The 24388-nt window shown below is 40.5% G+C and overlaps 1 protein-coding gene across 1 annotated transcript in view; it reads left to right on the top strand.

Annotated features, from left to right (window-relative positions):
* The window catches only part of LOC101467287 (protocadherin-15), a 228953-nt gene that overhangs the window by 76727 nt on the left and 127838 nt on the right, over positions 1–24388 (top strand). Inside the window, exons 4-6 of the mRNA XM_076891629.1 lie at positions 3983–4101; positions 17694–17708; positions 19465–19530. Of these exons, the coding sequence (XP_076747744.1) occupies positions 4011–4101; positions 17694–17708; positions 19465–19530 (172 nt within the window). The 5' untranslated portion in view covers positions 3983–4010. The remainder of the gene's footprint in view (positions 1–3982; positions 4102–17693; positions 17709–19464; positions 19531–24388) is intronic.

The raw sequence follows: 24388 nt of genomic DNA, 5'->3' as shown, positions 1-24388 counted from the left end.
GACCACCCACCGGCCCTGGCAAACAGTTCAAATTGTGCATGAAAAGCTTCCCAGTCAGCCATGCCATCATACCTGGGGGTCTTCATGGAAGCGTGGAAAGTGCCTCTATACATCGGCATGTCTCTCTCCACACCCCCCCCCCAGTCGCTGTAGGAGTCCCCAAAGAGCTCTGTCGGCCACCCGAATGGTGAGAGGATGCAAAGCTGGCTTCTGTCGCCATATTTGGCTCACCCGCTCTCTGTGCTCCGTGAACCTCCGTTCCCCGGCGGAGTAGCCGTGTCCGTGAGTGTCCGCTGTAGGTTCTCCCTTGATCTTGGAGTAATCCATTGGAAGCATTCCGCACAGTCCCGCAAAAATCTCCAGCGTCCACAGCCGATGCCGTGAGTCAGGGCGGCACGAGCACAGATAACTCTGGAGGCGAAAGCTTCACTTTCACTTCTGACACCAGTGTAGCGTCCCTCCAACAGAAGTTGTAACCCAGTCCATTACACTATGCTTGAGGACAACTTTAATTGTGCTGTCACTTTGTTCATTTATCATGCGGGTAAAAGCACAGCTTTTAGGAAGATAATGGGCATAGGGCCAGAACTCTAAGTTAAGGTAATCTACTTTTCATATAGCTTTCTCCATTGTGATTATGCACCTCAGTAACACCAGATTGAGGAGCCTCTCCTTATAATTTTCGCTTTTGTGTAGCTTTCACACATCTTTCCTAGTCAGACTGAAAAATAATAATAGGAAAGGCTATAGAGACTGCAATGGCACTGTAAAATTGTTCTTGACAGAAGCAAAATGTTTTTTCCATAACAGTATATTGTGAAAGGGAAGAACAATTTTTTTTTTTTGTATTTTCTGCTGCAAACAGTAGACAATGAATATAAATTGGCAATGATTTGTTTTTTGCCACTGGTGACCAACCTATAATCAAATCATTTTGTTTGTTACAAAATGTGCTTATGTAGAATAAATTGAACAGAAGTGTTATCTTTCCTTTTGTATCTACAAAGAGAAATACATATTAACAACAATAATCTACAGTGAGTCTATAAAGGTTTGAATTTCTTCTTTTGTTTTGTAATTTTGCCTTTTAAAATCCATTGTGGTGGCGTTACAGTCAATCAGTCAAGATGTGATTTAAGGGCAGACTTTTGCTTTAATTTAACAGCTCATGCAGAACAAAGGTTTGGACAGTTTAGAATGATATAAAATGGAAATTAAAACTACAGACACTTTGATTCATTATTTTTATTTTTAGAGACTCAAAAGTAATGGTCTTCCTAGCATTCTAGCATTTCTGTGCTAGGCAGTGCATTTCAAGAAGGTACCAGACAATTTGGCCAGTACTAAAGTTTTTTTCTGTCTCTGGGTTAATGATGATGATGATGGTCTGCATCATCATCATTATTGAATCATTAATGAATCTTGATTGTTGTATTTCAAATCTACCATGATGGTTTAAAGAAGAAAATGCTTAAATAGGTAAACAATCTTGTTTAATTCTCCCCAAAAATGCATGGAGCCAACTTTACAGAGCAAAAAAAAAAAAAAAAAGCACCCGCACTTTATTACACAGTAAGGGGAGATAAGGTCACCAGCAGAAACCAAAACATTACCTGAACCACTTAAAAAAAATTTAAATGTCATCTGGGATTCTAATACAGACTGTCTCAGTAGTAAAACCTGATTGAACACTTCCATTTTTCTAATATAATGTTTTTAAACATTTTGCTATAAAGGGTAACTTTGAAACTGGTTTATATTTGTTGTAGTTTGATGAAGCAATGCTGGGTTGTGTTTAGGACTTGTTCAGTACTGACATCTCTGGCAGCTGATCTGCACCAAAGCACATGAACAGGAAGAGGTGGAACAACTCTATTCTGGATGAGAGGCGATCAAAGTAACACAAACAGAGGAGAAAACAGAGACGAGCACATTTTCTTCCTTTCAGGAAGTGCAAAGCCCCTGCACTGAGGAGTAGAGAACTACATCTTCACTATCTATGTAATCCATAACTCTGATTGCTTCATTCAACTCTGCCCACGCTATTGTAATCTTCTCATTATTGTCCTCCCCCAAAAGTTTAATCACTTTTCATCAAAGAGAGAGGATGGCAGAGATGCTGTATAAACATCTAAAAAATTTCTACAGCAACTTGCGGGGGTAGTTGTGATTGAATTACTGGGACATGATATGCATCAAGGTGGAGCAGAGTGGAAATAAACTGTTTCTGTTTGAGCTTTTTTTTGTTGCGTTGTTGCTGAAAACCTTGAAATCTCTTGATGATCATTTCATTTGCTATTTTATCTAGGGATTGAGAGTAACGTAGTTTCTATTCTCTGTATGTCCTGTACATGTGGCAGAATTGACAATAAAGGTGACTTTGACTTGACTTTGATGATGTCACTTGTGGACCACTATGAAAGTACTGCTGCGTAAACATATTGGAGTATTGGAGGCATTTTACGCCACTTGGTCAGCATCTCTCCAGGTTCCCTGCTCATTAAAGTTGGAGAATCCTTGTTAGCATATGTAAATTAGATACTGTGTTCCCATGTCAACCAAGAAGAAGCTGCGAAAGAAATGACTTCTCTCCTCAGGGTGGCTGGTTGTGCAGGTCTGGGTTTTCTCATGTGAAAGGGATCAAAGCAATCTTACTCAGCCCTCTTAAGAAAGAAAGATGTACGAATGTGGGAAATCAAATCTGCTTCAAAAGGGAGCACCACTGGGAGCAAGAGAGATGAGAAAGCAGTGAGTGAATAGGAAACCAGTGTGAAATCACCCCTGTTGTTGCACCATTAGAGACGAGACCACAGTAGTCTCCGGCTGTCCAGAGAGTGTTCGTGGGAGACAACTATTGTTCAGGTGTGTTTGTTTAAAATGTGTTTAGATACGTGTCTGCACAGGTTCGTGTGAAAGTGAGAGGTAAAGGTGTGCTTCCCAATGTGAGTGAAAGACAAAAATGAGTGAAAATAAAGGGAAATCAACATTACACACTATCAGCACATTACAGGTGCTGATAGTGTGAGTTAGAGGTTTGACTTTGTCAAGCGTGCTTTGATATGAGAGTGTTGATGCTTGTGACCCCCCTCTTGTCCCCTTAGCATATGCTATGAAAGCTGATTTCACAGCTTATCAGCTGCAATGAGAATAAGCCTTGTGAGTGAGGTGTGACATCAAATAGCACAGACAGATAGAACCCTTCTATTCCTCATACTGACACTTTACCTTGCTTTAGCTCGGAGTGAATGCTGTTTGCTGTGGTACGGTGCGCGAGTGGCACAACAAGGCTCAACATATAATCTGTAGGCACTGCTTTGCTTGTAATTTCCACTAGATCCAGAATATGTGTATTTACTTTAAATCCCCCAGTAGTCCACGCACCATCATAATATATTGAGCTCATGTTGTCTGTACTGCAGTTTGTAATATTTGTGATACAACACGGGGGCTTCTTTTTCATCCAGTGTGCAGTGTTAGGCTATTAGATGCTACATGATTTTCTTTTTCTTCTTCATGTGTAAAAAGTATTCACTCTCTGTAGAGTAAGGTGCTTTAAAAGGTTGGTGGTTTGCTCCATGAAGTAGAATGAAGGAAGAAGGTCAGCTTAAAGCAATAGGAGAGGGAATAAATTCCATTAAATGAAAGTTGTAAAAGCTGAAGATGAAATGAGGCAAGCTTTTAAAACACCACTCTTATAGTGACACAGTATTCTAAGTACATTAAAAGCATGTTTGTATTTAGTTTTCCTTGAAATTCTTATGTTAGTCATAGCAGTTTGCCTCTACTTCAGTAATGTTTTACGTGGATGCTGTATTGGGTAACAAGATCAACTGCTTGGGAAAGGAGTGCCCTGTGTTTGTACATATATTGATATACATATGTATGTTAGGCTATGGGTCGGTCTCAGCTGTGCATTTAAGTAACTTAGAGACTGACTGACCAAATGAATGAAAAACTATTTCTGGTGATTTGTTTTGTGCAGGTGGGCAAGCAATAAGGCTTGACGGAAGATGCGACGGGGGTGGTGGCTCGTCAGATGGCTGGGGACAGGAATGGCAATCCTCTCTTTGCTAACCCACAGCTGGGGCCAGAACACAGAAGGTATGAGCAGCCAGCACTAAGGCCATCACTCCTCCTTTTCAGTTAACTGTAGCTGACTCGTCAGTGGACACTTGTAATGTGTGAAAGGCAATGTTTTGGGTTTTTTTGCTACAACAGACCTGCATTGTTAGAAAAAAATTTCCACAGCTACATCACGCTAATTATTATAAAGTATGTGGTAACCTGAGGCGTTAATTGTTTTCAAAGGTTATTATTTAGAAAGAGGATGCTCATTAAGTTCACTGATCATGCTAACATTTTTTGCCTTGTAGTTAAATGCTCAGGTTTATTAGAAAGGTGGTTTTTGTAGTTTCTACTCACTGAGTTTGTAGCAGGTGCTAGTCAAAAGTGATTTCCAGCTGTATAAAATCGGCATGTCTTTAAACATAACGGTTAAAGGAAGCAGCACATACAGACATGCTTCAAATCCCGACTGTGTTGCAATATTGCAATTCAGGTCAACTTTAAGGTGCTGTACTTGAAGCAAATTCCCTTTTTCCCAACTCCGTTTCCTTCTTCGTTTCATCCTGTACCTGCTTCCCAGGCTTTCTTGACAAGAAATTTTTATTAATATAAAAGCATTTCATATAAGAGTATATTTGAATTCAGATTTTCTTGGATTTATGTGATATCTTTTTAGCACAGAAGAGAAGAGAGATGACATCCTTTATGACTCGCTGAACCTTTGAAGGTGAACCTTGTGGTTTCCTTGTTGGATGAGTTCACACTGAGGCTTCAACCGCATTTAATAGATCGGTGTTGGTATGTGTAGTGATGAAACTGTTGACCCAAAGCATAACAGCTGGGGAATATCCTTGTGGGATATGGTTTTGTGGATAATTTCTTTTATTATATTGGCTATTGTACACAAACATACTATTGATTTAAACCGTATTGATTTATAAACATCTCATACAGTGTTGGTGAACATACGGTACAAATAGTGCTTTAGGTTCAGTGACCTTGAGGTAAATTAAACTATGCTTCAGGAAACATGTTTGCTTGAGGACATTTGCTCTATGATGCTCTTTTATCCCTCCCAGTATTCAAACATTACAGTGTGCTGCAGTGAGGTTAGTTATTGGTGGAGTTATTTTAAAGAAATACACTGCTTAGCCCAGCCAAATTTTTTCGTCATGCCAACCCAGTAAAGTAGTAAAGCAATAAAATTAAATGTTCAGCCAATGAAAAATAGCACAGAAAATACCAGTACTGTTTTAGTTGGGCAGCTTAGAACCTCCCTGCAAAGTTGCCCACCCCTTACTCTTTCTTCTATAAACACAGAGCTCTGCAGCAGGAACCCTTCGCTGTGCAGAGTGATCTTTTGTTTCTCAAACTGCACATTCTGGCATATCGAAAGACAATGTAAATTCTGATTTCTATATAAAATTGAACATATTTGTGGCATAACTCTTAATTTTACTGTGGTTAAGTTTTGTGTATGCCACTTCCTGATATATATATATATATATGAACAGGTCTAACTAACAAAGCAACTGCTGAGTGTATATATTAATGCTAAAATAGTTTGCCCTTTCTGGTTATTAGAATTTCTCAGGATTTAATGCTCTGGTTCTAAACGTTAGGCTGTGCATTTGTGAGTTTCAGAGAAATCAACCCATATACCCATCACATCTCATTGTGTCAGACCTTGTGTGCTTAAAAGTTTTGTCTATGAACTCCAGGTGTGTTAAGGTAAAGAAGGGATATGCCACTACTTCCAGTAACCAGTGGAATCTCTGTATGATTCAACACGGTCTTTGATGTCCACCTACAAACTTATTGTCCATAGCTGCTACTTAAATAGTTAAGTTGGTGCTAACATATTATCAATTAGAAAACAATATTATACAATAAAAACAGTTGTCAGTAATGTTCTATAGTAAAGCTCTAAATTGTTTACTCATAAGTTAAAACATGTCCACTGAGACAAGTGCAGGACAGTCATGATTGTTTAATTAATCATTAAAGCCAGGCCTTCAATTGCAGCTCCGGATTTGCACAGAGTAATGATACCTTACTCTGTTTGCATCAATACTGAGGACACAGCCCTCACAGAGGATTTGTGCTTGCATTCTGTCTGAGCTCCACATGTTGATCAACCCCATACAGTGTGAGCTGGAAAGCTGCAGGTTAGGGCCATACAGGAAAGTCGATGGAAATATGTAATGTGTGTTAAAGCAGCAAAATTTTGCAATGTTTGTCCAACTTTCAGGGCTAGAAGGGCTTAGAAGCAAGCTACAGCAAGCATAAACCTGACACATTACAATGATCTGCGCTGAATATGAAGACTGACCATGTCAGACTTTTTATGCTGATTATCGATGTGGTTGCAGCCTGTAATTTGAGTGGCAGCAGACAGAAATAATTATGAGGCTCAAAAACGATCTCTGATTAGACCATAGTCTGTGAACTGAATTATCCACTGTGTCATAGTTGAAACAGCCGGTGAGACTGAATGTTTACGAACTGTTGTGGTTTTGAAGGGTAAGGGTAAACGTGGGTGCTGTTGTTTCCTCCCTTTGCCACTCACTGTCATCCAGGGATGCTCTTGATTTGAGCAGGGATTTCCACCTCCCTCAACAGCACATCTCTCATCTTCTCACTCATAAATCTTCTTACTCTGCCCACCTCAAGGCGCCCTTGGTATTTGACTCTGTCAGTGTGTTTGTTCTCTATCAAATGAAAACAGCAACCAGAGCTTTTTTTTTTAATGGCATCAAGCTGTAAGGAGATGTGTGCACTTCCTGTGGATGCCACACTGGCTTTCAAGCAAAGAGATATTATAATACTTAGTCTTTTAAGTAATATGAATGAGGACTTTGTGAGAGAAAATAAGTCTGGCTTTAAAAAAATGCTTTTCTTCTCTAATGAATTAATTGATTTAATGAATGCATTCATGCAGGGACCTGTTACAGTTTATTCAACAACAAAAAACATTAACTTATTTGTTATTGTGTCATTTTCCTCTAATTAACTTATAGCTCATTCTCTGTGGAAAAAAATAACTGTTGTGCTAATAATTTCAAACTCTGCCAAATCAGTAATTGCCTTTTAGTTTCAGTTAATGGAGAACTGAATTTCTGTTTTGTTTTTTCCCTCTGTATTCTGTCCCTTAATTCCTGTCCTTAACAGATTTGCTGTTTTCATTTTTAATTAATAATCCTCTCTCCCATGTACCATCCCTTCATGTTCTCCTCCTTACCTTGCAGCATCAGGCTCTCACTTTGCCGTGCTTTTGGTTCAATGTTTTCTCCTGGCAGAAAATCTCTTCACTATTTATATGCAGGTAAACCATGCAGTGCTCCTCATGTATGTCAATTGTTCCCTTGCAGCAGGTTAATGATAATGAAAGGTCAAACTTTAGTCCTACCACAGTGGCCAGACTGTCCAGTCATACAAACAAATCCCTCTGTCACTAAATCCAGATGTTGAGTACCATGTCAGAATATGTGTGGTGAAGTTTGGACTACTTAATATGTGCTATGTGACATCAGCCTACATTCTTCACTCGTACAGTTTGCATCTTTATGCCTGTTAGCCTCTCTTTCCTTCTCTTCCCATCTGCACATCCATTTTGACCCACAATTGTTTGTCTATTTTTGGAATTGTCTGATTAGGACCCAGATGTGCAGACTGTGACTGGCTGCGGCAGAGGATTGTGGAATGGGGAAGCGTTGGACTGAACGGGGGGGAGGGGTTATAATCTGCTTGCCAGTAGGTTGTAATCAGGCTCCGGGTAGGACAAGAAGCGTGATTGGGGGGGAGTGGGGGCCCTCTTGTTAAGATGGCTCCTGCGCTGCCCAGGACAGGCTCATCCTAAAGCTCAGTATGTGAACACGTGTGTCTGGTGAACTGTTCACTGGGAGCGTGATTGCAACCTTTACCGTGCTGTCTGTGTGGTTAACCTCACACAGACACAGAGGGGCAGCAAGGGGGTGGGGGAGAAACTAAAGAAGAGTAGGGGAGGAAGTCTCTGAAAGGGATTACACATCAGTAAAGTAATCCCCTTCTCTCTTACATTGTAAGCCACTAATGAATTTGATGATGCTGCAGGAATTCATTTCAGTTTCTGAGTTTCATCTTCACATTTACAATAACTACTACAGTCAATTTTTTTTTTTTACCACATAGTCATTCTTTCCACATGTGATCGTTTAAAGTTAGAACATCAAATTAATTAAACAGAGAGACCCACAGAGACACACCACTAATGATTTTTAAGGAAAAAAAGAGACTGAAATTGAGATTGACAATGATTGAACCAGAATGGGAACAATGCAAATAGCACAGTCTGTCTCAACATACTATAAACTTAGCTGTGTGTGTGTGTGCGTGTGTGTATGTGTCCCCTTCCCCCCCTCTCATGTATGACAATCCGATTGTTCAGTCTGATGTCACTAGCCGTGTCTGGACCTAAACTCCGCTGCAGGTCCATATATCAAACGATCACTATGGCATTACTGAGAGTTGAAAAACTGTCTAAAGTCTTTCATCTTTAATAAAATGATCAGCGTTCTGCTCTACCAGGTGTAACAATTGAGTTTAACATCCAGGCATCCATGAAAACGGAATTTATGACATTTAACGGAGTTAGAAGTTAGCAGGGAGTTAGCTCGCTAGCTTCTATCTAAATACAATATAGCATGTCCTGACTGCGGGGTTTTGGAAACAAATTAAAACGTACAGCTCTGTTATCACTTCCAACATAAATGAAGACAGAAAACTAAACAGCAGTGACGTTTGTAGGGTTACTGAAGTTTGGCTAGCTGGTATATAATGATGTGCTACGTGACCGCTAGCGACACAGCTATGTTAGCATAATATAAACAAGCTAACTTTTTTTTCCACTCGATAAAAGTTAACGTGAGTGTTCTCGGTGGTCAGGAACAAATGTAATCGCATGGCAGGATGCTGTAAAAGGACCAAACTTCAGCCAGGAGAACAACTGAGATAATCCATCCATAATACGAGGTTAGTCATTCATATACTGCTGCATAGGCTGGGCTGTAGCTACATCCTAAGGTTTTAAAAACTGAGCTTAAATAAATGATTAGCGGTAATAAAAGCCGAGGGAGGTCAACAGTGATCACTGACTGTTTTAGGAGCTTTTTGAGATCAAATAGAAGAAAATACATAACATTAAGCATGTCAACAACACAAACGCCATATTAAACGCAGACTACTTTAGGCCCGGAAGTAGGATTCGTTGCGTCATCACTGAACAACCGGATAGTGAATGGATAAATGTATATGGAGCACACAGGATTCCCTGGATTCACAGATTCTCAACTGTTGTTTTGTAATCCTTAAATACATGAATAAATATTAATTACATGAGTAAACACATAAATAAATGTCTGGGAAATAAATCTTTAGAACTGTTAGTTTTATTTTCTGCCGCTGCTGTTGGTTGGTGTGAAATGCAATCTGGGATGCACTGCTGTGCCAAATTCGCACAGAGACACTGCCCGAACTATAACCACACCCCATTCGTTTGCATAATGCATGATTAGAAAAAAGAAGCTTCAGGAAATAAAAGTCTGCAGTTGCTCTAAATGACACCACGTAGTTATAATAAAAACAGCATGAAAAATATGTTGAGCTTCTCTGTAAAGACTTGTTGAACTGGAGTATATATGCGTGAAAAAGCAAGACAACCATGCTAAGAGCATTAGTGAATACATCTGAAATCAGTTTCCCACTGATGGTGTTTGCTCATTAAAAACTGCACTGAAGAGCAGATGGCAAGTCAGAATTTTCTGTATGTAAAATGAAGCATATCTACCTGAAAACAGTGCATTGTGCAGTGGTGTAAAGCTTTATCTTGTTACAACTGATGTGTGTTTTTAAAGCTAAATGTTGGTTCTAAACTCAGGGCTTTTTGACTATTTGACTGTTAACAAATATAACAGCACATAATTCGAATCAAGGCATTGATCGTAAAATATTAATTGATCTTATAGATTACCGTTTAGCATCAAGAGCCAATTTAGGCTTTGATAGCGAGCCTTTGTGGACAACTGTCCTTAACCCTTTAAGATATAACACAGAATTCTCATCTGCATATGCAGCCATTTCCTGGCAGACATGTAAGGAACTGGATAGCTACCCTCTGCCCTCTGACCATCTTTTTCGAAGCCCAACTGGACCTGTTTCAGAATTCCCCACTGGACATGGATCTGTGCAAAATAAACTCCGCCAATCCAACTGGGAAATTAAAACCGTGTCCATGTTTGCTCTGTCTCTACTCATCCCTGCCCTGGGCTCTCTGCCACCCCAGGGATTAGTCATGACTCTAACCTCCAACCTTGAAGTTTTTCTAAATGGATTTTGGTCAAACCGGAGATCAGCCGACATTCCTCCCTCAGAGAGCCTACTGGTGTTGTGTCTGAAAGATGAGGGGGGAAAAAAAAATATGGAAAATACAAGAAATTATGTCATCAAGATTTTCCTGTTAGAATAACTTTCCATAGGCTGTGTTAGACATTTTCTTATCACACAGAGCCTGATATTTATATGAAAGTGGGGAAGCGTTCATGATTATGTACGGACATATGGTACAAGTCATTTTATGATAAGAGAAGCTTTGTGTTGAGTTGGCTGTTTGCCATCCATCTACAGGATGAGAGATGAGTTCCAACTTTCCTCTCTTTTGCTTTTGCCCTTTCTCATTCACCCCCCCCCCCCCCCCCCCCTCCCCCCGTCCCTTTTTTTTTGATCCCATGCTTATTTTGACAGTTTTTAATGAGTGCCAACATTTAGAGAGGGCAAATACAGTTCACTCCAGTTTGTGAAACCATTTGCATTTCTTAGTTATTTAAATAAGATACTTCTTATCCTTTGTATGTTTGTTACAAATGTCTACGGTATTGATTGAGACAGCACGGCCCTCCTGGACCACATGCTTGTTAGGTTAGTTGTCCTTTAAAGTCTGTTTTCTGAGATATCCACTCCCTTGGAGCAGCAGTTTGATTTATTGTTTGCTAAAAAGCTGTATTTGGAGATGAAGCCACGGGAAAGCACAGGCTGTTGGAGGGGTGGCAGGTAAAAAATGCCTTCTGAAACTATATGTCAGTGAGCAAAATTCATATCATTATAGATATGGTGCTCCAGCAATGTAGTAAGCTGCCTTAAAAAGGCTTGAATTGCTTAAAAGATTGTCAGAAGATTATTAAAATAACATTGAAAGAAATGTGTACAGGAGAAAAACATACTACATATATACTATGTCTGGTATTATCTACTTGTAGTACGAGGAGTGCAGACATTCCCTTAACAAGCCCTAAATAATCCAGTGTGCCATCACGAATTTTAACTTTGATTTATTTAACCATTATGACTATTTAAAAATCCTGAAAAGTTAAGTGGATGGTGTTTGTTCAGATAAAACCTATAATCTCATATTTCATGACTTTTCATAGCATGGCTTTATTTATCATATAGTGAATTTTGGGTAGTGGGGGGGTTACCACTTATATCTGTAACTGTCTTTTTGGAGTCTTTTATGACCCTTATTGAAATCTGTATAAAATACTATGCTCAGCATTTGCAGCATACCTGGTTGCCTAGTAACAGATATTGTTTACACACATCTTGGTTTAAAGACTGCATAAGCCAGAGCTGATAAGTGAATATATCGGGGATTGTAGTTAGATTTAAATAATTACTGCAGGGCTGAAGGGGTCGCTGATGGGATGTTGTGACAGTGAAGAGCAGGGCAGAGTGTGTGACAGGTCGAGTGGAGAACCAGGCAGGTTGCTAGCGGGGGAACCATAGCTGAACTGAGTGGAGAGCCCAGTGTAGTGTACTAATCCAAGCAAATAAAGAGTGAAATGTGGCTGCAAACTGGGGCGGGCCAGTGTGGACACTCAATGAGAGAGAGGCTGCAAGTCCAGTGTAGAGGAGGCAGATGTGGATGAGAAGACAAACTTGAACTCTTCTACTTAACAAAAAAAATTAGCAGGGTGGTGCAGTGGTGAGCGCTGTCGCCTCACAGCAAGAAGGTCCTGAGTTCAAATCCAGTCAGAGGCCTTTCTGGTTAGAGTCTGCATGTTTTCCCCATGACTATGCGGTTCTCCCCCGGTCTACCACCAATCTTAGTGGTGATTCTAAATTAACTATAGGTGTGGATTTAAACACGGATGGTTGTCCCTTGACAAATTGGTGCCCTGTCCAAAAATTACATCCACTTTTAACTTTTCCATAACATTCTTCTTTTACAGTAGTAGTGTTGCTGTGACCTTTATGATATGTGTTACACCCCGGCCTAGGCAACCGGGGTGCAACGTAGAAAAACAAAGATAAGGAAAATAAAAATAAGGCAAAAACACACGAAAAAAAAAACTAATACGGGTTTCCACAAAAATCATCCCAAAACGAAAGTATCGGCCACTATTTTCTTTAAAGCAAAATATGATATTTATTTATATCTCAACACAAGGCGCCAAACTATTTACAACGGGGGAGAAGAAGATCGCGACCATGACATACAGAAACACAAGGCTTAAATACATAGAAGGAGCAATCAGGGAATGGACCACAGGAGGGAAACACAGCTGGGGCAAATTAGAACTGACGAGACAGGGAAAAATGTAAACTGAACACACTAAGATAACACAGACTTTCAAAGTAAAACAGGAAACACATGACAGTTTGGTAAAAAACAAAACACTGACAACACCGAAACGTAACATTTCCCCCCACCCAAAAATCAAACATGTAACCCCAAGTGAAATGTTTGATCAAACAAACGAAGGCTGAAACGAAGGCAGACGAAGCTGATGGAGGCTGGAGCGGTCCCACTGACCCTCCAGCAGACGACGAAGGCTGGAGCGGTCCCTCGGACCCTCCAGCGAAGGCGGATGAAGGCTGGAGCGGTCCCACGGACCCTCCAGCGACGACAAAGGCTGGGGCGGTCCCACGGACCCTCCCCCCAGCGAAGGCGGATGAAGGCAGACGAAGCTGATGGAGGCTGGAGCGGTCCCACGGACCCTCCAGCAGACGACGAAGGCTGGTGCGGTCCCCCGGACCCTCCAGCAGAGGCGGATGAAGGCTGGAGCGGTCCCTCGGACGCTCCAGCGAAGGCGGATGAGCAGCTCACTAGCTGCACACACGGACACGCAGCCCACCAGCTGCACACACGGACACGCAGCCCACCAGCTGCACACACGGACACGCAGCCCACCAGCTGCACACACGGACACGCAGCCCACCAGCTGCAGAAGGCTGGAGCGGTCCCTCGGATCCTCCAGCGAAGACAGACGGAGACTGAAGCGGTCCTCGGACCCTCCAGCGAAGACAGAAGGCCGAAGCTGTCCCTCCTTCGGACCCTCCAGCGATCCCGGACGAGCCCCCATATGTTACACCCCGGCCTAGGCAACCGGGGTGCAACGTAGAAAAACAAAGATAAGGAAAATAAAAATAAGGCAAAAACACACGAAAAAAAAAACTAATACGGGTTTCCACAAAAATCATCCCAAAACGAAAGTATCGGCCACTATTTTCTTTAAAGCAAAATATGATATTTATTTATATCTCAACACAAGGCGCCAAACTATTTACAACGGGGGAGAAGAAGATCGCGACCATGACATACAGAAACACAAGGCTTAAATACATAGAAGGAGCAATCAGGGAATGGACCACAGGAGGGAAACACAGCTGGGGCAAATTAGAACTGACGAGACAGGGAAAAATGTAAACTGAACACACTAAGATAACACAGACTTTCAAAGTAAAACAGGAAACACATGACAGTTTGGTAAAAAACAAAACACTGACAACACCGAAACGTAACATATGTAATCAAAACAATATAAAACAATTGTAAAACTAAAATCTCTAAAACCTAATGTTGAACATTGATTTCTGTCAAAGCTTACAAAAAATAGTTATTTAAAAAATGACTTCTTTGCTCTCACTGCTGCTGTTGCAGGATGGCATTAAAATCTAGGTGATTTAAAGTGCTGGTGGTCCTGGTTTTAAAATACAAAAATGTCAGGCTCAAAGCACTTAATGTTTTCATTTACATTGTCTGAAGAATTCTCAACTCTCTGCTCCTTTGTTAAATGTTATCTTCTAGCTGGGAAAGGACTTTTTTGTTCAATTTCAAGCATTTTGCAAGTTGATTGAGGCTTGCTTGCAATCATTTTTTTCCAACTGACTTTCTTTAAGACGAGCAGTAATCATTTCGTAATTGACGTTTTACGGCTTTGAGTCAACATTGTTAGGTTGATTAGTGAGAAGATCTCTTTAGGTGAGAGCAAATTACCCCAAGGTCAAAATTAGAAGATTTTGATTGTCTGTGGATTACACTTCTGAAGTGTACAGTGCCCCAGTTTCCTTCAGTGATTGAATGCTGTTTGCTGCATTTGTCTCATCTTTATGAATCTTAAAACTCCATAGCCACCCAATAATCATTTCATTTGGAAAGCAGATTTTTGAGTCATGATTTTTTTTCTTGTTAGATTTACTGATATAACCTCTTACTGTTACCTGTTAATAAAAAATGATGATGAGAGCAATAACACAAATTAAAATGTACAGTTCTTTCATCGAAATAAACATTTGCAGTACTACATCGGTATGTCAACCAGCCAAACCTACCTAATCCTGTTTTTGACTGTTGGTCTGCTGAATTGCCAGTGAATACTTATTATATTCAAAATAGATGTAAATCATCATATCAGTAAATCTGTGAATTAACTTTAGAAACAAAATGAATACTTTGTGTCTCTTGGCGTAGCTTCAGCGTAGGCCATTATGCCTTTTGTACATAAAATTTTTCAACACAGCAAGAGAGGTGGGAACAAATATGTCTGCACTTTGTCCATCTCGGGAGCTTAAGCTGATTCTGATTGCATTATTCAGTGCTGCTTAAAGCACTTTTCAGTCTTTCTTTACAAATCAAGTGAATGAAGTGGAGTATGCTGTTTTCACACAATCTTTACACATGAAATTTCCATGCCAGCATGTGTGGTTGTGCATACAGCATGACATCGTTACTGGACATTCTCTTGAAATTTTCTCACAACTATTCCTGATGGTGTGACTCAAATATCCCACTTTCTTTACTTTACCTGTACATAGAGAAGTGAAGCTGATAAACAGAAGTGGAGCTAAAAAAAAAAAAACAGTCCTTTCATCTACTGACGTATGACACTACATCACTGACTTCCTCATTCACTTTCGATTTGTATTGGCCGTTGCCTACAGCTCTTTTCAATGTGTGTGCATAGGCTTTCTATTATTAAATCTGGTTAAAAATACACAAAGACTGCCTAAGAGCGTTAACTGACTTCAGATATCAGATCTCATGCTGCTGCCTATCGCTCTTTTTCAGCTTTGCAATCAACTGTATCGTTTGCTCCAACTTTTCTGCTCTGTTTTGCTTTTGAATTGTTTCCTATTTTTATTGCTTGAATGGTCTTCATAAGATAGACACAACATTCACAGCTCGCAGAATATTTACACTTTGATCCTTATCTGTTTTCTTCCCTATAGCTGTACACGTCACATATGTGTAGCGTCATTTCGCTCCTGTATACAATCCTATTGTTTTTTTCCCCCATAGCATTGCATAAAAACTTGCCCTTTCCTTGCAGTGTAAAACAGACTTCCTTCTGCACACACAAACACACACACACACAAAAATATTTTCTATTCTACTTTTAGGATGGGGGCAGGTCAGATTGTTAGATGAATGCATAAGTAGTTTTCTGATGGTGTTTACTTATTTTCTATATTTGTGTTTGTTATGGTCTGCCCATTTTACCCTGCATTATTATTTTGAATGCCGCAGGAAAGCACAGACTGGGGATTTTTGGTGATGCCTTTTAGCATATTCTTTTACAAATCCAAAGAGCCACAGTAAAGTGAATTGGCCAGAAAATGTCTTTTATATTCTTTCATTCTGCTGGGAGGATTTTTCGATGGGAGGAAAGCCTGACGTAAAGCGTCATTAGAAAATATCACCCGCTGCTAAAAGGTGTAAATGTGGCAAGAAGTTGGGATCATTTCCATTTTGTAGTGAACACGACAGTGAGCACACTTTGCTGCTTTGGGTTTGTGTGTGTTTGTATTCGTATCCATTTGAGTGCAGCATTACGGTTGTGCTTTGATCGCAACATAGGAAAGTTATCACTGCAAATGGAGGTGCTATTCTTTATCTCTGCTTGGTTCTGCCTTTTGTCTTCAAACCAGACTCTTCACATCTTTTCTCTCCCACTGCCGCAACTACCACTTAAAGCTACACACACATGCGCGCGCTCACACGGCCGTGCACCCGGCTAAACACTGCTCGAACACACATATGCAAAACTAACAAAACAGACTGCCTATGATCCCTTAAAGAGCTTCTCAAAATGAGTGCAAGTAACTTTTATTATGCACGCTTGCACACACATGCATACACATGCATACACACGCATGCACGCGGTCACACTCTTCTACTTCTACTTCACACAGAGTATATTCTCTCAGAGCAGATTTGCATACTGATTTTGATGTTGCTTGTTGTTTATGTCTCAGATTGCGTGGTGTGACCCAGTTGCTCTGTTCATTTTGTCGCTATTAAAGGAAATCCTATTTTTTCAGCCGAAAGGTGCAGGTTTCCTAATTGCTATAAACTCATGGAACTTTAAAATTTACTCGTCAGTACATCTCGTGAATTAGCTGTGCAACATCGGGATGGTTTAATAACTGTGAGGAATTTTAGATTAGAAAATGTAGTCTATGCCTTTTAACATAGTGTCTCTTACTGACAATAGATCTTCACTTTGACAGTAAAGGACCAAAGCAAAGATGTTTTACATGGATGCAAATTCTAGCCCCAGATAAAACGTTAATAAAATTTAGATTAGAGAGCACAAGAAACTGAAAATGCGGTTATTTGCATAAAATATCCCCTCTTCTAGCCTCAGGTTTTCATTGCTATTTAATTGCTAATTATTGTGTGTATCTACAGTTTAAAAATGCAACAACATCACATTCAGGTTTTTATCACTGATTAATGTGCACTTTCAAATACGACATTAGTAAAGGCTCATGGGTATGCATATTTAATAAGAAAACTATCCTGGCAACAGGTGCATAGTTGCACAACTGAAGTCAAGCAGAAGGTGGGTGTGAAACATTAGAGTGCTGACTGTTGATGTGGTGTCATTATTTCCATCTCTGATTACATGTAATGTCAGACGACACCACCTGAAAGCAAGCTGCTTCAGATTCAATGAATAACAAGATGGAGGCCATTTAAAAGAAGGATAGAAAGATGTTTTGAGTAACTAGTAAAAGGCTTCTGCTGACCTTCTTTTTCTCTTTCACAAGCACAGAATTTATACTTTAACTTGATTTCATTTTTCCTGCATACAACATTTCTCAAAACAGTCAGCTGCTGGCAGAAAGAATAGATCGACTGGCCATTTCTCCAAAAACTGTGAGGGGTTTGCTAATACCCACAATTTTGAGAGGTCTCTTGAGTTTATATTCCATTAAACTGCCTCTCTTCAGCCCTGTTTTCTAATATCTCTTCCTATTTTATGATGATATTTTTTTCTATTTCTTCTATTTCTAACCTCTGACTCCTTCAGACTGGCACTATGAGGGTAAGAGGGCAATCATCTGTTGTCTGTTTTCCTTTTGTATTTTAACATTCCCATATTCTCCCTTTTTGCCATTTCTCTCTACCTCTTCTATGAATGACATTTAATCCTGAACTTTCCTTACATTGGCTGTGGAGAGCGTTGCCTTGCAGCACCTATTCATCTGGGCTAGACGTTTTCCTTTCTCCTGTCTCCACCTCTCCTGCTGCCCCATCTGCTGTTGTCTGTCAAGCTGCCATTACCTGTGTCCCATGTGCTCGTACCATCTAGCTGCTGTGACCTCCATCTGTGAAGCCATTCTCGTCAGTGCTCTGCTTATGATGTTGCCACATGCTTTCACCACCCTGCTTGTCTGGTGTCACTATCGCACAGTCCATTGCTGCTGATGGTTCTGTGGCAGCAGTCATTGATGCCACCTGTTGTAAAATGATACATCAGCATGACAGCATCTGTGTGACACTGAGAGAAAATGTTGACATTCATTTCCTTACAGCTGCGAAATATGAACAGTGTCAGGGTTTTTTTTTATCAATTAATTTGCAATTTTAGCATAATTCTGTGACATACCATATATGAGCACTTTATTTATGATTACTACTGTGACTACTGTACATGTAAATGTAGTGCTGTCACTAGGAGTGATGATACCACTGTAATTTCAGCATTTATTTTTCTTCATGAAATCTAAATCTTTAGACATTATTTGAAAATATAATACACTGCTCAAAAAAAGTTAAAGGAACACTTTGAAAACACATCAAATTACAGTAGGCAAAACAAATCATGCTGGATATCTGTACTGATATGCACTGGGTAATGTGTGCTGTCATGAAACTGATCAACCTCACAGGGCTAAATTCAAAGAGACCTCGAAAATCAAAGTGAAAAAAATGGTGTTCTGTCAAAATTTAATTGGATTAACTTAAACATGTCCCCCTATTCTATATAGAACTGCAGGGTTTGAGCACAGCGCTCACTAGAGGATGTGAGGCCCTCAGAGAGATTCATACCAGTGGCCTGCTGGAGTGCTAATTTTGTAGTGCTCATCCTCTGCAAAGGAGCAGATACTGGTCATGCAGAAGGGTTAAGGACCTTCTAGGGCCTGTCCACCTCTCCTGTCTCTTAGAATCTCTTGTTGGAGTTGGACTACCTGTGCAACCTTTATAGGGTCCAGGTATTGCCTCATGCTAACAGTAGTGACACTGACCCTAGCCAAATTGAAAATTAGTTAAAATACAGTTAAAAGATGAGGAGGGGAAAATGCCTCCCCCTTTAAAACCATTCCCATTTTGGGGTTTGTCTCATTGTTGCCCCTCTAGTGCACCTGTTGTTAATGCCATTAACACTAAAGCTGCTGAAACTGATTAACAACCCCCTCTGCTACTTAACTGATTAAGTTAACTGATTGAGTTGATGATGGTAAATGGCCTGTATTTGTATAGCGCTTTACTAGTCCCTAAGGACCCCAAAGCGCTTTACACATCCAGTCATCCACCCATTCATACACACATTCACACACTGGTGATGATGAAGTAAATTAAACTGATTAAGTGTTCCTTGAATGTTTTTTTTTCTTTTGTTTGTTCTTTTGAGCAGTGTATATATGAAATGATTATATTCCCAGTTTGGTAAGACTGCTATCTCTGCTTTAGGTGTTCACTATTGTTCTTTATCATTGTGTCATTCTGGTGATGTAACCAGAATTAAATGAATATCATATGCAGACATAGTTTTTAATTTTTTTTTCTTGCATACGCAGAGTGTAAGCTGTCCCGGCCTGGTCCCCCTGCAACCATAGTCACTGTTGACGAGGAGAGCCCAAATGGTACGTGCCAGTTTCACGCCTATGTTTCTGTCTGTATTCCCACGTCACAATGTATTCCAATGTATGGTAATTGCTACTGCACTTAAACGTTGTGTATTGCAGTGTTGGGATTTGGTACAGAGTGTTTTTTGTCATGAATACATAGATTGGTACTTATATAGCACAAGCTAAATAAGCCTCATTCAGCCAGTCATACACTCAAGCACTATTTTCTATGCCAAAGTGCTTTTATTATAATATAATTTTTCATCTAGTGTGGACTTGTAGTTTATGGTAAATGGTTCTTATATAGTGCTTTTCTACTTAATCTGAGCACTGCTTTACACAACTTGTACATTGACCCAAGCACTTCCTATCTAAAATTCACACACGCATTCATACGCAGGGTTAGTAGCTTTCCCAAGGACATTTGGCACGTAGACTGGAGCAGACTGGGATCGAACTGCCAACTTTCCAGTTAGTAGGTGGCCTGCTCTACCACATGAGCTACAGCCACAGTTGATGGCACTTGATACTGATAGTTGGTTATAAGAGATGTTATGTCTAAGATGTCATAATTTTTATTGTGCTTTAAATTAAAGATCGGTTCCCTGCGTTTTCGATGTGTACTTTGCTACTGTTCTCCCAGGGTGAATCAGAAATATGCCTGTGTGTGTGCATCTGAATGAATACAGATGGTGTTTGGCATACAGACGTGATGTGGGGCTCCATTAATGAGTTGTCTGCTCCCTGCACAGGTTGTATTTTGTATAGCTGTGCTTCAGCAGTACACAAATCACTGAACCATAGATCAGACATGCAGCGTTTGAGTGGGTCAGGTGAAACTGTTCAGCTCCTCCCCTTCTTTTCTCCCTTCATCTTCTCTCTGGCCTCTCCGTTAACTGTTTCTACGTTATAGCAGTCTCTGTTTTTTGTGAGTGTTTGCCGTCTGGATTTTGCTCATGATGAGTATGTCTTTACATGTAAATATGTGCCTGCATGTGATAACTGTTACTTGGGAGGTGCTATATGTTCACTGAGGGAATGAGAAATGCTTTTCCCTAAATGGAGCAGGTGTGTCTTTGTCTCACTCATCTCTCCCTGCAGATATTAGTACTGCAGGTTAACAGAGTTTAATGAGCAGCTCTCAGTACAGATGGCATCCAGAGCTTATTTATACAGTCAAAATACAATTTCACAGATGCTCCACTTACAGAGTACACTGTATGCACTCTGGGCACTGTTTTTGTTTTTGTTTGTTTTTTGTTGCCTGTGTATCTTACAGAGAGGAATCATATGTTCATAAATGCATGCACATTATGTGAATATTTGTATCCCGAGAGTACAAATGACTGTCTCTGTGTCAGATCAGGTCACCTATTCATCAGTGCAATAAAAAAACAATTCAGGCCGTCATAGTGTCTCACCTACTCCTTCCTGTGTGTGTGTGTGTGTGTGTGTGTGTGTGTGTGTGTGTGTGTGTGTGTGTGTGTGTGTGTGTGTGTGTGTGTGTGTGTATGCAGCTGTGATTTGGGGCTTTGATCGATTGCTGGGGGAATTTGTGAGATGGAGGTAGCCAAGCCTGTATCCGAAAGCCTCTCTCGCCCCACATGTGCCTATGCACTGTGTGAGGGATTTGCACTAATCTTCCTCATAAAGCTCTCATTTACCTGGGATATGGGTCTCTTCTGGCTCCACCATCCTTTTATTTATCTCTCTGTGATGAAACAGGCAGAGCCCATCCTCACCATAATGGAATGTAAAACAGGAAACCTGCCGTTATTGACCAAAGCAATTATCCATCTAAATGTGTTTCATTTCTTCTCTTCTGTCACACAGAAACCATACAAATGGCACATAATAAGATCCCATCTCTTCGGAGCATTTGCCTTTACATTCATTCATGTGTGTGAATGGGAAAGCAAATAACATAATCACTCTTCTGTCTGGCTTTGTTTGGTCAGGGTCAGAAAAGATAGACAAACAAATAAATATATAATCCTCTTCCCCCTGCCTTCTCAGAAGAACAAATTTGATCTGAGGCAGAAGAGCCAAAAAAAGTATACGGTTCCCCGTGGAGGAGGTGTGCTGCTCAGAAACATAATAACATTTGCAACTGTCAAAGCGCTGTATCAGGAGTTGTTCATTTATTGATTGTCTGTGAAGATTTATATTTGACTCAGCTAAGAGGATAGTACTTGGTATGGACGTTGTGAAAGAAGTACATTTTCTTGTCCTTTTTCATTTCGGTTTGCTTTTTTTTTTTTTCTTTCCTTTTTGTTCTTGGAGGTTCTTATTTTAGAAAAAGGAGAGAAATCAGGAGCGGATAGCAGCACAGTTGCTCAAATGAAGCATAACATGTTTAATTTATCTGAGCTGTTGCTTCTGCAGATCCACTGACAGGTGCCAGGCGCGACACATAAAGTCTCACTCACTCCATGAGTCGATCACAATTGGGAAGACAAAGCTTGTTTTCTATAGGCTCCTTTGCTTATTCAGCCCATGAGCTTAATCCAAAAGCATTTAATCAGATTGGAGAGATTTCTATCTCATTGTTTAGGGGCAGCTGCATATGTGGAGAGAGAAAAGAATCGAGTAGAGAGAGAGCTTCCTGCAACAGCAGCGAGGAATCGGAGTATCCATAAATAAGTATGCTCTCTCTGAACTTGGCTCTGTAAATTCGCGATTTGTATCAACCGTTGCCTGAAGCGTGTGAATATCCCGTTAACCCCCCTGTTTATCGAGCAGTTTACGTAGTTTAGGAAATCATAAATGAGTGTTACTGAAGGGCTTTCATAAAGGGAAGTCAATCTAGCAAAATGAAATGCAGTGTGCTGCTAAGGTAGATCCAGTCTGAACTGTGATAAGTAGTTGCATTTTGATCAGTGCTGACAGGCACTAACACAATCAAAGTAAAAATCCTCCACAGATACTTCAAGTTGTTACTTATTTGATTGTCATGTAAAGATTTTTATTTATTTTTTATTGCAAGTTATTGTTAATTTGCATATTTTGTCAAAAGAAAATCTATACCTATATATATATAAACTATGCTCCACGCTATTACTTAAAAGCTTATTTACTGGTGTTTGATTTTTGGCATCGCTTAATTTTTCAGTAATTTCAAGTTAAACATATTTTTATGATGAAATCAGCAATCGTCTGTAATATCGCAGGTTCTTTACCTTGCAATATAAACTGCCTTGAAGCAACTGTTGTTGTGATTTGGTGCTTCAATTCATTGAATTGAATTTCACCCCATTCTAAGATAGCTAAAATGAGCACAAAATCAACCAGTGCAGAGATATAATCTCTCCAGCATGTGCTGGGTCATCCCTGGGGCCTCCTCCAGGACATGCCCAGAACTCCTGAACGACCATGCTCCTCACGCTGTCTGAAGGAGAGCCCAATACATTTTGGAGGAAGTTTATTTCTGCCGCTTGTATCTTCAGTCTTATTATTCTGGTCACTGCCCACAGCTCGTGGTCATAGGAGAGAGTAGGTACAAAGCTAGACCTGTAACTAGACACCTTCACTTTCACGTCCAGCTGTGTATTCACCACAACAGACAGCGTACAGTGTCCATATTACAGCAGACGCTGCTCCAGTATGTCTTTAACCTCCATTCTTCCCTCACTCATGAACAGCACCCCAACATACTCCTTCACCTGGGGCAGCAACTTGTTCCCGACCTGACCTGGCTGAGAACCATGGCCTCAACCTTGGAGTTGCTAATTCTTATTCCAGACACCATCCCAGTACAAGCTGCAAAAAGCAGAGATGAGATTCTGAGATCCTCAAATTTGACATCGTCACATTTTTAGGCGGCACCTAAAAATTCTGTCCATAAATATTATGACTAGAATCTTTGACAAAGGGCAGCCCTGGCACCCAATAAGAATGAGTCTGACTTGTGCCTGACAATGTGACTTGCCTTTACCTGAAACAACAAAAAGCAACAAAAAGCTACAGACACACTATATGCACTATACGTGCTATGCTCACGGCATGTTGTAATGTGACAGGAGAAGCAAACAGTTTCTACCTCCCACCTTTGTTTTCGGGACCAAAGGTAACATCTTTTTGGAGTAGATTTCCCGCCCGATCATTGGGCAGTCACATCAGCAGATAGTGTTTTCCTCACTCCCAGGAGGGTTATTGCTGCTTGGATTGGGGCTTGAGGTGTAGGAACTCTAGTTCCCGTTTCATGTGTGGCACAATCTGGAAATGTCTCCACTCTTTCAGGTAAAAACAGCGATGTCTCTAATGTTCCAGTCTGGGAATTTGCCCATGTAGATGATAACAGAGGCTTTTCCCTTCAACATGAATGAATGAAGTGTCATTGATACTGTTATCTTATTTTCATTGATACTGTATAATTTAATGTTTGACCCAAAAGGTTTTGGTAAACAGTAATTGCATATATATATTTCCTTTTATTTTTGGTTTTATTTTTGTTTTTTTCGTCCCGTGGGACGCCAAAATATTTTTTGCATAGGACCATCCATCCATTCACTACCGTTTATCCTTTTCAGGGTCGCGGGGGGTGCTGGAGCCAATCCCAGCTGTCATAGGGCGAGAGGCGGGGTGCACCCTGGACAGGTCGCCAGTCTGTCGCAGGGCTAAAACACAGGGACAGACAACCATTCACACTCACATTCACTGGCACATTCACACCTAGTGGCAATTTGGATTATCCAATTAACCTATCCCCACAAACTGCATGTCTTTGGACGGTGGGAGGAAGCCGGAGTACCCGGAGGGAACCCACGCAGACACGGGGAGAACATGCAAACTCCACACAGAAAGACCCCGGCCTGATGGTGGAATTGAACTCAGGACCTTCTTGCTGTGCGGCAACAGTGCTAACCACCGTGCC

Source organism: Maylandia zebra, linkage group LG13, assembly GCF_041146795.1.
Source record: "Maylandia zebra isolate NMK-2024a linkage group LG13, Mzebra_GT3a, whole genome shotgun sequence".
Lineage (NCBI taxonomy): Eukaryota > Metazoa > Chordata > Actinopteri > Cichliformes > Cichlidae > Maylandia > Maylandia zebra.
Note: the sequence above shows the minus strand (reverse complement) of the source record. Positions and strands in the feature narration are given on the sequence as shown.